Source organism: Papio anubis, chromosome 1 (assembly GCF_008728515.1).
Source record: "Papio anubis isolate 15944 chromosome 1, Panubis1.0, whole genome shotgun sequence".
Taxonomy (NCBI): domain Eukaryota; kingdom Metazoa; phylum Chordata; class Mammalia; order Primates; family Cercopithecidae; genus Papio; species Papio anubis.
In genome coordinates this window covers 129,290,469-129,304,469 of record NC_044976.1, presented here as the reverse complement: position 1 = coordinate 129,304,469, position 14,001 = coordinate 129,290,469, and the positions used below count along the sequence as shown (strand labels likewise).

Here is a 14,001-nt window from a genome sequence, read left to right as displayed (position 1 = left end):
GCAGGGTACAGCCTCCCTCATAGGTGCTTTCATGGGCTGGCATTGAGTGTCTGCAGCTTTTCCAGGTCCATGTTGCAAGCTGTTGGTGGATCTACCATTTTGGAGTCTGGAAGACACTAGGCAGTACCCCAGTGAGGACTCTGTGTGGGGTGGGGGACCTCCAATCCCACTTTTCCCTTTTGTGCTGCCCTAGCAGAGGTTCTTCATGAGGACTCTGCCCCTGCAGCAGACTTCTGCCTGGACATGTAAGTGTTTCCCTACATCCTCTGAAATCTACAAAGCTCCCAAACCTCAATTCTTGACTTCTGTGTCCATGGAGGCTCAATGCCACATGGAAGCTGCCAAGGCTTGGGGCTTGCACCCTCTGAAGCCATGGTCTGAGTTGTACCTTGGCCACTTTTAGCTACGGCTAGAACAGCTGAATGCAGAGCACCAAGTCACTAGGCTGCACAAATCAGAGAGCCCTGGGCCCGGCCCAGGAAATAATTTTTCCCTACTTTGCCTTCCAGCCTTGAGCCACCGCGCCCGGCCGGGGTTTGCTTTTCTATTGCATCATCAGGCTGCAAAATTTCCAAACTTTTATGTTCTGCTTCCTCTTGCATGCTTTGCTCTTAGAAATTTCTTCTGGGCCAGGCGTGGTGGCTCAAGCCTGTAATCCCAGCACTTTGGGAGGCCGAGACGGGTGGATCACGAGGTCAGGAGATCAGACCATCCTGGCTAACACAGTGAAACCCCGTCTCTACTAAAAAATACAAAAAACTAGCCGGGTGAGGTGGTGGGCGCCTGTAGTCCCAGCTACTCAGGAGGCTGAGGCAGGAGAATGGCGTAAACCCAGGAGGCGGAGCTTGCAATGAGCTGAGATCCGGCCACTGCACTCCAATCTGGGCGACAGAGCCAGACTCCGTCTCAAAGGAAAAAAAAAAAAGTTCTTCTGCCAGATATGCTAAATAATCTCTCTCAAGTTCAAAGTTCTACAGATCTCTAGGGCAGGGGCAAAATGCTTCCAATCTCTTTGCTACAGCCTAGCAGGAAAGGCCTTTTTTCCAGTTCCCAACAAGTTCCTCATCTGCATCTGAGACCACCACAGCCTGGACTTCATCGTTCATATCACTATCAGCAATTTGGTCAAAGCCATTCAACAAGTCTCTAGGAAGTCCCAAATTTTCCCACATCTTCCTATCTTCTGAGCCCTCCACGTCTCTAGGAAGTTCCAAACCTTCACACATGTTTCTGTCTTCCTCTGAGCCCACCAAACTCTTCCAACCTCTACCTGTTACCCAGTTCCAAAGTCACTTCCACATGTTCAGGTATCTTTACAGTAGCACCCCACTTTCTGCTGTACCAATGTACTGTATTAGTCTGTTCTCACACTGCTAATAAAGATATACCCAAGACTGGGTAATTTATAAAGAATAGAGGTTTAATTGACACATTTTAGCACAGCTGGGGAGGCCTCAGGAAACTTATAATCATGGCAGAGGGGGAAACAAACACATCCTTCTTCATAAGGCAGCGGAAAGAAGTGTTGAGCAAAAGGGGAAAAAACCCCTTATAAAACCATCAGATCATGTGAGAACTCACTCACTATCACAAGAACAGCATGAGAGTAACTGCCCGCATGATTCAATTACCTCCCACTGGCTCCCCCCCACGACATGTCGGGACTATGGGAATACAATTCAAGATGAGATTTGGGTGGGGACACAGTCAAACCAAACCATATCAATTAATTTTATATCTAGCATAAAATCTAACTGTAAAATATACATAAACTGGAGCTTTCAGCCCCAAATGTTTGCTTACATCTCTAAGTTATATTTCCTTTTTCTTAATCATCATCTTAATTCTTGCCTAACCTTATCTATGATTAAAATCTGGTGGAACCCAGATGTGAATGATCTTTGGACCATTTTCCTGTTCATGGCCTCTCTCCTGATGTTTCTCAGGACACTCTGGATGCCAGTTTGCAGAGTTTCCAGCAAGAGAGACTTCCCGAGATCACTGACCTGAAGGACAAATTGATTGCTGCTCAACACAGCCAGTCGAAAGCCATTGAAGAGCGTTATGCCGCCTTGCTGAAGCGCTGGGAGCAGTTGCTGGAAGCCTCGGCAGTCCACAGACAGAAATTGCTGGAGAAACAGCTGCCTCTACAGAAGGTTTAAAAAAATTATGAGGCATGATCAGTTCTCTGTTACCTGTATGTTAGCCATGAAATTCAGAAATAGACATTGGAAACTCTGTTTGGATAATACATAAACCTTTTATTGCATTGAAAGATGTCAGGAAGACATTCTTACTGAGCAAAAAGTAGATTGAAAAGAAGCTTAAAAAATTTTTTTAGCATGACTGATTAGTTGCATCACTGACTTGAGATGGAAACCAAGCAAATATAGTGGAAGAGGTAGATGGAACAAGAGGATGGGAGGTCTTTGTATAAGGTAGAATTAAAACTGTCAGGCAAAAGTCAAGTTTGTCCCTGTGCTTTTCCTAACCCAAATAAAAGGAGCACTGGACAAGTTGTCATAAAACATGTTCTCACCTTATATCAAGCTTTCCTAGGTTGAAGACCTTGTAAAAGTCACTTAATATCCCTAAACCTTGATGTTCCCATTTAGAAAATAGAGTGGTATCACCATTCTATTCTGCCTTTCTGTTATTACTATTAAAAAAGATAATGAATCAAAAGTGCAATATAGACCCCTAAGTTCCATATAAATATGTAATCAAAATGTTCCTTCAAATGTTGGCTGCTAAGGCATTGGATATTGATCATAAAAATATCAATACTAGAAGGAGGCCAGGCATGGTGGCTCACACCTATAATCCCAGCACTTTGAGAGGCTGAGGAGAGCGGATCACGAGGTTAGGAGATTGAGATCATCCTGGCTAACACCATTAAGCCCCATCTCTACTAAAAATACAAAAAATTAGCCGGGCATGGTGGCAGGCGCCTGTAGTCCCAGCTACTCAGGAGGCTGAGGTAGGAGAATGGCGTGAACCCAGGAGATGGAGCTTGCAGTGAGCCCAGATTGCGGCCACTATACTCCAGTCTAGGCGACAGAGCAAGACTCCATTTGAAAAAATGAATGAATAAATAAATAAATAAATAAAAGGAAATCAGAATGGTCAGTGGAATTACTGAGCACTCCTAGACCCTTAGAATCATTGTACTTGGTCGTGAATTAAGTCAAGGAGTTAAGGAATTTAGGAAATAACACAAGAGTAAAAGTCAAGTTAGATTCTTAGTTAATTTCTACACTTTTGAAAAACACAGGCCTACATCAAATAAATCTTAGGTGAAAAATTAAATCAATTAAGTGGGCAATTTTACATATATATGTGCATTCTACATAGGAAGCTCCTTCATATTTTTAATCTTTTTTTTAAAAAAATTTCAAACTGCAAGGAGTTTTATTTTATTTTCTGATTACAAAATATTTATAGAGTATTCACTCAATCTATAATATTATGAAAACGATATGAAATACTTTATAGGTTTCTGTGTCCTTTCCGTGTAGAGGTCATGTTAATTTTCTCTGTATTGATCTACTTTGGCATATAGATTGCTGAAATGAATACAGGGTCAGATGTAATGGTTTAATACCTTGGAAATCCTCCCTCCATTTGGGCCAGTTTTCTTCTTTTTATTTTTTTATTATTTTTTTATTTATTTTTTTCATTTTTTTTAAATTTTTTTATTTTTAATTTTTTAATTTTTATTGTACTTTAAGTTCTAGGGTACACGTGCATAACGTGCAGGTTTGTTATATATGTATACTTGTGCCATGTTAATTCTTGTATTTGGGAATGAAAAATTCATTTTTATGTTTGCTCAAGACAAACCTCTTTAGCAGTACAATCTGCTGACCCAAAATCTGTGATGTATTTTAAGTAGGAAAGTATTTTTGATCACTTGCTGTTTGAAAAAAATCATGCTTTTTCTGTCATTCAGTAATACAGAAAATTCGGAGCTATTCAGAGCATTTGGATAATGCCAGACAGTAATACAATAATACATATATTTGTGCTAAGGATTCAGGTTAGAGGGTAGAAAATGAGTTCAAGCAGTGGTTTGAAAGGTTTCGGGCATGAAATGAGGCCTGAACAAGGTTTAAAAGGAAGGTAGGAGAATGACCTAGGCTTGTCAAAGAGAAGTCAGCTCAGTGTGCTCTACAGAAGCTTGTACGATAAAAAGATAAAGTAGATAAAGGAGATAACAGATTTTCTTGGTTTGTTTATTCAATCATTATTTCATCCATTCATTCAATGCCTTTTTTTTTTTTTCTTTTTTTTTCATGTTTACTTCCTGCCAGGCAGAACTGGAGCATAGACTTTAGAATAAGAAATCATATAATTGGAAACTACCTTTGCTACTTTTGGAATTTTAAAACTGAAATAATTTCAGAAATCATTCGACCTCCCTCATTTGTAAATGATGGAAGATTTAAACAGTTTCACACAATAAGAAAACGCCAGAACCAAGGCTCGTTCCACTAACTCACATGTTCAATCATGAAAGTACACAGTCCCTGTTGGTTTTAGCTCTGCCCTTTTAGATTGCTGGCCCTGCAGATATTTAAAGACAGGCATTATTTTTATCCTCAATCTTGTCTTCTGCTGAGAGGCTTTATCAGGAAAGATGGTAGTGTCTTTTTTTTGCTCTCTGCAGGCTGAGGACCTGTTCATGGAATTTGCACATAAGGCTTCAGCTTTCAACAACTGGTGTGAAAAGGCGGAAGAAAACTTGTCAGAGCCTGTGCACTGTGTCTCCCTGAATGAAATTCGGCAGCTGCAGAAAGACCATGAGGACTTCTTAGCCTCCTTGGCTGGGGCTCAAGGAGACTTGAAATGTTTGCTGGAGCTAGACCAGCAGATTAAGGCCTTAGGTGTGCCTTCTAGCCCTTATACCTGGTTAACAGTGGAGGTGCTGGAAAGGACCTGGAAGCACCTATCTGACATCATCGAGGTAACCTGGGACACGGCAGAAACTTCCTTTGGCTACAGTGAACGTAACCACTTTATTATCCAAGTAAAGAGACTTTTGAGATAGAAGGAACACTGTTAATAATTATACTGGGAGAGCAGGCATGAAACATGACAGTCTAAGAAAAACTGGAAAGCATGTTTACAATAGGTATACCCTATGCCCCATAATTTGGGCAGTTTCCTGCTTCTGAGTGTTGAACAATGATTCTGAGAAGCAAACAGAAGCCCCGAGACATGGTTCTAATGATGAGCTATGAAAAGTTCATGAGGTTTGTACATGTATTCAGAGTTGACAGATCCCCCTCATTCAAGGCATTTTCTTTTTTAGATACACCTCCAAAAGTGCCTTGCTACATATATATTTTTAACTTTTGTCTGTGTATAATAATGTTCATTACTAAAACTATAAAACATAAAATGTATAATAGAAAACTAACCATAATGTCACCATTTTTAGATAGTAACTGTTGTTTCTCAGGGTAGCAAGCCCTTAAGGCTGCTTTTGTGTTCATTTAAATTAAATTTCCCCAAAAAAATTACAAAGAGAGGAGGTTTGCCTTTATTACTAGCATACTTATTACAGGACTTGGCCTTAGAGGAGCCTGCAAGTACTTTTGGGAAATACATGAGCTATCTTTACATTTTAGAGGTAACAGAGGTGGACTGCATAAAATATGAGCACACAGGCACATATCTCTGGAAGATATGATAGACTTGAGAGAGGAAAGATATGCAGCTGAGCCTACAAACCAATTCTCTTATGGCAAATAAAGGCCTTCAGTGTCAGTCACGTTGTCTGTGATTTGGGGTTTTAGGAACGGGAGCAGGAGCTGCAAAAGGAAGAGGCAAGACAGGTCAAGAATTTTGAGATGTGTCAGGAGTTTGAACAGAATGCCAGTGCCTTCCTTCAATGGATCCTGGAAACCAGGTGTGCTGTGCTACATCCCAAACCATGACCCTTACACCACCTCCATTTGCGTTAGGGATGAAATATGTGTTTGAAGGGAAGAGGAGAGACTCTGACAGCATGTATTCTGCCCTAAAATCACCATATCTTGCCTATGCTTTATATTTGGAGTTGACTGTTTTCTGAATCAATCCTTGGTAAAACAAGAAATGACAATTTCATCCTTCTGCTTATTTTGTACACTTCTGTGTTCTCTCCTTGATACTCTCACCTTTCTTTCTGTTGCCTGTAATTTCAGTCCAAAATAATAACAATTTCTTATGTTTGCATGCCACATTGCACTTTACAGAGTACTTCCATATCCATTACCTCACCTAACTGTCAGAGCAACCTTGAAAAGTGTACAGAGCAGATCTTATTAGCTCTGTTTCCAAGTGTGGAAAGTTCAAGTAGATAAATTTACTTGCTCAAGGTCACAAATGTATTTACTGGCACAACCAGAAGCAGAACCTTCTATGAATACCTCCTATGAAGCCATTCTGTTGTGTACCTACTAAAGTTCTAATGAGAATCAAGTGAGATAATTTATGTTCATTGTACTTATTAGTAGCAAACTGTTCTGCACCTGAAGATAACGTACGTCACATCTTCTGGGGCAAATGATCTAGAAAAAGGAGACTTAGAAGATGTAATATGTTAGAATACATGGTCAAAGTTGGTAGATGGTATCCAGTAGGTGGGTCAAAACTGTGGTCTTCTGAGAGTTAATGTGGTGGTTTAGACAATTCATAATATACACTTTTCTACATACTCACTGACAATGACAAATGAACAAAAAGAAATCCTATACCATGTCTAAACCCTCTGACAGAAGGCAGAGAAGACAAAGAACACCCTTCTCTTACTCTTTTCTGGATGACTTCATCACATCCTGGCTGTGTGTGTCCAATACCAAGCATATTCCTTAACATTGGTGCTCCTTGTCCCGAAGCAAGGAGCTTTATGGGAGACTGTTCTTCTCAGAGTGTGAGAGGCCTTGGGAACCAGTGGGTGGACAGGTTCATGTTTTGTGGCAACAAAAGATTTAAAATGTTTCATAAATCTGAGGAAATGAGATCGTTAAAGTAATCCATTTTAACATATCATCTCCCTTTTCTCTCACGTGATTCCTGTTCCGGACCTCCATGTCCAGGGCTTACTTTCTGGATGGGTCAGTATTTTATGTTATCATCATGTTTGTTTTATTATATTATTCTGGAAGAATTCATTAAGAAGGACTTAGTGCTGAGGCATCTTCATTCCATTGTAATCTGGTAGTATGGAAATAAAAATGTGGCGTGAGAAGGAAAAGCTCATTATATTTCATTCTACCCTTATACTTCACTAGATGGAATCTTGCCTACATTGCTTAAGTGTATATTTAAGAAGAATAATTAAGAGGGGTACATGAAAGCCTTCTCCTAGTCAGAGAACAACTAGGGAAAGTCTTCCCTTCTCATCAGTCTGGCAAGGTTGTGAAAATTTGGCTCTGTGAAACTTTGCTTCATGGAAGCCACATAACCTTGAAGAATTTGAAACAGAGGAGCTTTGAGTTGGTATGAATGTATGAAATATTGACCTGTGATGTGATACATAATGTTTTCCTTTGGTTCTTAACTAGATCATTGCTCAAGGAAACAGGAACTCTGGAATCCCAGCTGGAAGCAAATAAAGTAAGTATTGTTTTTTCATTAGCTGAAGATATTGTCAAAATTATAAAGAGTGTAAAAATAATCACTTAAGGGCAGCCCAGGAGATACTTTTAGGTATGTATCACCTAAAGTCCGTTTTAACCATAGGCCACCACATCATGAATATAAACCTCAGTCTACTTAAATCTCTGAATTTCAATCTCTGCATCTATACAATAGAGTTAGTATCCATTGTAGACTCACTGTTTGCCCTGAGGAAAGAATTTCATGGGAGACTCTGATCTGCCCAGAGTGGGAGAGGCTTTGGGAACAGTAACTGGATGGGTTCATGTTTTGTGGCTACAAAGGATTTAGAACATAATGATGAAGTAAAGGAGCAAATGTAAAAGTGCCTAACACTGGCAAATTTCTGATATTATATGATGTAGTAAGATGATACAACTGAATCTAATAATCTCTTGACAATTGAGCAAAGTAATGGGTTAGAACAGCATTTCTCAACATTTTTTTTTACTATCATTCTTGCAGCAGAAAAAAAACTAATTATATTTAATTATTTTTCTAACAAAATAATAAAATACTAAAGAATACAATGTCAGGTAGTTCTGACTGTCATCTCACCTGAGTTAAAGTGAGTTTGTCGAGGTATGATTGATAAAGAATTGCACCTTTAATGTGGACAGTTTGATGAGTTTAGACAATTGGATGAGTTTGTGCAAAATAATACCATCGTGTATGTGACCCTTTGTAATCTGGTTTCTGCTTAATTGTTTTCCCTTTCACTTCCTGTTACTGTCTTCCTACTTTATGCGTTAGGTATTAGGAAAACAGTTTTTTCAAGTTCCTTTGCACACACACTTGCTTTTGCCTGAAACACTTAGGCTTTCCTTTGGTCACTTGATGAGTTCCTTTTATTTTATCAAAAAGACAAGAAATAATGGATGCTGGTGAAGATGTAGAGAAAGTGGAAATAGTGCAGCCACTATGGAAAACACTATGGAAATTCCTCAAAAAATTAAAAAGAGAAAGACCATATCCCATTATTGTGTATATATCTAAAAGAAGGGAAATTAATATATCAAAAAAATATCTGCACTCCCATGTTTATGACAGGAGATAGCAGGGAGACTATTCACAATAGCCAAAATATGGAATCAACCTAACTGCCCATCAATGGATTAACTGATAAAGAAAATATGGTATACACAATGGAATATTATTTGTCCATTAAAAAATGAAATTCTGATATTTTCAGTAACATGGAAGGAAATGAATGTCATTATATTAAATGAAATAAGCCAAGCACAGTAAGACAAATATTGCATGCTCTCACTCGTAAGTGGGAGCTAAATAAAATGGATCTCATGAGGAGAGTATATTGGAGGTTACTAGAGGATAGGAATGGTAGGGGGACACAGAGGAATGAAGAGAGGTTGATTATTGGGTATAAATATACAGTTTGATAGAAGAAATAAGATTAGTAATTGATAGATCAGTAGGGTGACCATAGTTTACAATAATATCTTGTATAGTTTAAAATAGCTAGAAGAAAATAATTTGAATGTTTCTAGCATAAAGAAAAGACAAATGTTTAAGGTAATAGACATCCAACATATACTGATTTGATCTTTACAAATTATATGAACATATTAAATTGTCATGTATACTCTGAAATATGTACATCTATTATATATAATTAAAACTTAAAAAAAAGATGTCAGGAAAATTTGACCTTTGAAGGGCTACAAGCTTTGTCATATCCCAGATTGTTTTCACTGCACTCCACAATCATCAGAATCAATTCACACTTGCCCTCTGTGGGGAGTAATACTCCCTCATTGAGAAAGCATGGGCAAGATCCAGAAATCTGGCATATAACATGTCTGCGTGGCAGGAGCAGCCCATGAACATCATCCCAAGTTGACGAAGGCGGCCCAGGAGTGAACAGTATGTGTGTGTATGTATAACTACTAACTCTTAGATTTATATATTACTGAATACGAGAATGACAGGTTTTATTCACCTAAACTTCCCATTATTTTATAAATGAGGGCTACAGAAGTGAAGTGATTTTCCTGAGTAGTTCATTTTTTCACAGACAGCAAGAAAATCCCTGAAAACAAAATCAGCCAGTTATCTCCTCTTTCACCTCTAGGTTTTGAGCTGGCAACGTGGACGACTGACTGTCTCTCTTCTCTGTCATTTTTCCAGAGAAAACAGAAGGAGATCCAGGCAATGAAGCGTCAACTAACCAAGATTGAGGACCTGGGGGACAACATGGAAGATGCTCTGATCCTTGATATCAAATACAGCACCATTGGATTGGCCCAGCAGTGGGACCAGCTGTACCAGCTTGGGTTGCGGATGCAACACAACCTGGAGCAACAGATCCAGGCCAAGTATTGAGGGAACGCGCCAGAGCAGGGAGGGGTGCAGGTGGTGTTAGGTGTTAGGACCTTAACTAAGGGCTAGAGTTTGGTGCACCAGATAAAAGAGTTGCTTCAGAGAACCAATGTTCTGGGTCTTTACTGCCCCACAGAATGACTATTTCTCTTTATACTGAAATCCATCATGAAATAAAAGACAGTGCTCTCCATCCACCTGAGCCTACTCATCACCCATTTGGACAACAACTGACTTTTATACCCAGTTTCTCAGAGTTCTTTCACCATCTTATGTGATCTCTTAGGAAACCATTCCCTTTCATAGAATTTTATCTAAAATGTAATGTCTAAAACAAAAGAAACATTTAAAGCATGGCCAAATAGAGCAGAAGGGTGGAAACTCATTATTTTCTAGATAAATTCATCATATCAAAGCAGCTGCAGGTCTCAATAGCATTTTGGCAACATTTTTATCTAGATAAGGATTGGCAAACTTTTTCTGTAAATGGCCTGATAATAAATAATTTAGACTTTGTGAGGCTCATATATTTTCTGCTGTAACTCCTTGACTCTGCTGTTACAGTGAAAAAAGCAGCTGTGATAAGTGAATGACCATGGCCATGTTCCAATAAAGCTTTGTATATGGACATTGAAATTTAAATTTTATGTAATTTTCATGTTTCAAAAAATTTTATTCTTTTGATTATCTTCAACCATATGACAATGTAAAAGCTACTCTTGGCTCCTGGACTGTACAAAAACAGGTGACAGCCCAGATTTCGCCCACGGACTACAGTTTGCCAACTCTTGAACTAGATGACTCAAATAGCAAATTGTCCATTCAAATTTCTCTCTCTTCCATGTGGCTTGTGTTCTTCTACCCTGTGTTTTATATACAGGGTAAATTCATGTTTTTGTTTTTTCTTTCAGGGACATGATAGGTGTGAGTGAAGAGACTCTGAAGGAGTTTAGTACAATCTATAAGTGAGTATAATTTCATAGTTAACTGCTTCTTTGTTTTTCAGACTATTCAGAATGAGGCTACAAATAATGTTTCTCTCACTCTATGAGGCTTGATGGAATCTTAAAGGAAGACCTAGATATGCTCATTAGCTCCAGTCATGGCTTTCTGTGAGATTTTCAGACTTCAAAAAATATGTTTCTTCATTCTCAACATTTTGTGCTTTTCTTTCTATCCATTAGGTTAAAAAAAAAGTACAGGACACAGACAGGCTTTCTATTCAGTCCTCTGATAGCTTTATGACAGGTCAATAAAGCTTCAGCTGACACAATAAGACATATTCCTTTCTGTTCTCACTTGGTTTTTCTATTGAGCTTGACAAAAAAACTTTTTTCTTTTTTTATTCTTTAGACACTTTGATGAGAATTTGACAGGGCACTTGACTCACAAAGAGTTCCTGTCCTGCCTGAGAGGACTCAATTACTATTTGCCCATGGTGGAGGAGGATGAACATGAGCCCGAGTTTAAGAAGTTCCTGGATGCTGTGGATCCAGGGAGGTAGGAACAAGACTAGGGGATCAGACCACAGCAGGGATGGGGGTTTGGAGGGAGAAGCACAGAGAGTAAAATGATCCATAAAACATGAAATTAACTCATCTGAAAATAGGAAGAAATAGGCAACCATAAATGAATTAGGCAGCTCTTGGTGCCCTTTCAAGATTAGCTCAGCAGTAAATTGTGCTAACTTTAACTCAAGGACTAGCTTTACAATTTCTCCAATTCATGATTTATGTTCAATCTATGAATTTCAGTTGCTTTTATGGATGAGACTAGAGAGAAGAATCCCTTCATGTATGTGAGATTTTAAGGAGACATAGGTGATTCAGAGACCAACACATGGGGTTGGGGTTGTTATGTGCTTATGGGAGTGTGTTAGATCATCAAGAGATCAAGTTACTGTTAGGGACTAATTCTTGCTAATACTAAAAACCGAAGAAGCAGAAATTATTTGAGGTGCTGATGGAAAATTTCAAGATTCACCGAGAATCAGGCTGAATGACCCATGTTGAAACAGAGGCTGGAGCTTAGTAAACAGTGTATATTTGGCTGTAAAATTGTGATGAAGGGGAGCCAAAATGGAGAGCATAACCCATCTCATCCCAGAAAGCTTAGCTGGAAGAGGCACTTGGAGAATCTGGCTTTCCTCTGTTTCCACAACACTGAGTAGGATATAAAAGGGGCCTTCCTTCTCTGCCTTGAGAAGGCTCAGCTCCTGATCCATTTCTCCCACAGGAAGGGCTACGTCTCACTGGAGGACTATACCGCTTTCCTGATTCACAAGGAGTCAGAAAACATCAAGTCCAGCAATGAAATAGAGAATGCTTTCCAAGCCCTGGCGGAGGGCAAGTCATATATTACCAAAGAAGACATGAAGCAGGTCTGATTCTGGTTGCTTCCACTATTACACTGTCACCCTAATTTGAATTTTGGTCATCTCAGGCCCGGTGGCCTACTTTGAAAAAACCCACCCACTTTTTTTTTTTTCAGACCTCCCCTTGCACAAGATGTCATTTGGTTTGGTCACCACTTCAATGTGTCTTGACCCAACTCAAAAATGTACTGTGGTTCTCTATTGAATATGAGAGTCCATTCAAAATCTGCAACTCGGTTTTTAAGGATATTTCTCTTTTTTTCTCATTAATTCAAAGAGCATTTAATGAATGCTTACTGTGTTCCAGGCATGAGGAGTGCAGTTTAGTAAGACACAGTCCCTAGACTCAGGTGTAGTGGGGAAGACAGAACTTTACAAGTTAAAAACACTGTGACAGAAGCAAACACATCTGTCATGGGAACAAAGATGTGGGGGATTTTATTACAACCAGAAGTAATCTCTCTTCTCTCTGATTCCAAGAGCTTTCTTTATTCCTCTCCTTAAAATACTTGCATCAGGGAAGGTATCATCTATGATTAACACAGGGTGAGTGTTGAAGGACATGCAGGAACTCATCAAGTGACCAAAGGAAAGCTTAAGTGTCTCAGGCAAAGGCAAGTGTGTGTGCAAAGGAACTTGAAAAAATATGTTTTCCTAATACCTAAAGTAGGAAGACGGTAACAGGAAGTGAAAGGGAAAACAATTAAGCAGAAACCAGATTACAAAGGGTCACATACACAATGGTATCATTTTGCACAAACTCATCCAATTGTCTAAACTCATCAAACTGTACACATTAAAGGTACAATTCTTTATCAGTCATAACTCAACAAAGCTGTTACAAAAAGAAAATGATGTGGTCTTTCAGACAATATCTGGAACCCACCATCCACCCACCCACGTGCTAACTTATTGGAATCTTTAGGGATCTACTTGGTAGTTAAACAGCACAGCCAATAGAGGAACTCTTTGGCATAAGAGGATCATAAGTTCAAGTCCCAGCTCTGCCACTTTCTGGCAGTGTGACCACTGGTGAGTTATTCTACCTTCTTGAGTATTTTACCTTACTCATAAAACATGCTAGTCCCCACATCTCAAAGCAGCCAGGAGGATGAAATAGATCAAGTGGTCAACAAATGTTGTTAGGCATATAACTCCCTCTATTTAATAAAACAACTTTAGGGAATGAGATTTACAGAATAATCAAAGTAAGTAAGCTCTTTTTCAAGAAAGGGCTGAGATTAAAAGTTAAGTTACTCATTAGATGTTATACATTTATGAGAAAAAAATTGTGTGTAATAGAAACAGCGGTTGCATCTTCCAGAGACTCTCCATCTCCTGCATTTAGGGCATAATATGGGAAGCCCCAAGGAACCAGCTATTTTGAATCCCTATAACCGTATTTTTCTCTTTTTATACTTTTCAGGCCCTTACCCCAGAGCAAGTGTCATTCTGTGCCACACATATGCAGCAATATATGGACCCACAGGGTCGAAGCCATCTCTCTGGCTATGACTACGCTGGCTTCACCAATTCCTATTTTGGCAACTCATAAGCAGCTCCTCGTGGATCATAGAAAATCTTAGTGTTGTGGGAAATTTACTGGGGGGTGAAGAGTACAGGCAAATATGGAAGATAAA

General features: G+C 39.1%; 1 protein-coding gene across 2 annotated transcripts in view; it reads left to right on the top strand.

The window, feature by feature from the left end:
- SPTA1 (spectrin alpha, erythrocytic 1) overlaps positions 1-14,001 on the top strand; it is a 75,644-nt gene extending 61,643 nt beyond the window's left edge. Inside the window, exons 43-52 of one of the 2 annotated variants that reach the window (XM_003892874.5) lie at positions 1,947-2,156; positions 4,670-4,966; positions 5,802-5,914; positions 7,086-7,103; positions 7,554-7,605; positions 9,796-9,983; positions 10,899-10,952; positions 11,341-11,487; positions 12,223-12,367; positions 13,788-14,001. In XM_003892874.5, the coding sequence (XP_003892923.3) occupies positions 1,947-2,156; positions 4,670-4,966; positions 5,802-5,914; positions 7,086-7,103; positions 7,554-7,605; positions 9,796-9,983; positions 10,899-10,952; positions 11,341-11,487; positions 12,223-12,367; positions 13,788-13,916 (1,353 nt within the window). In that variant the 3' untranslated portion in view covers positions 13,917-14,001. Of the gene's footprint in view, positions 1-65; positions 263-1,946; positions 2,157-4,669; positions 4,967-5,801; positions 5,915-7,085; positions 7,104-7,553; positions 7,606-9,795; positions 9,984-10,898; positions 10,953-11,340; positions 11,488-12,222; positions 12,368-13,787 lie in introns of those variants that run through there. The other variant, XM_031654258.1, reaches the window with a different exon arrangement.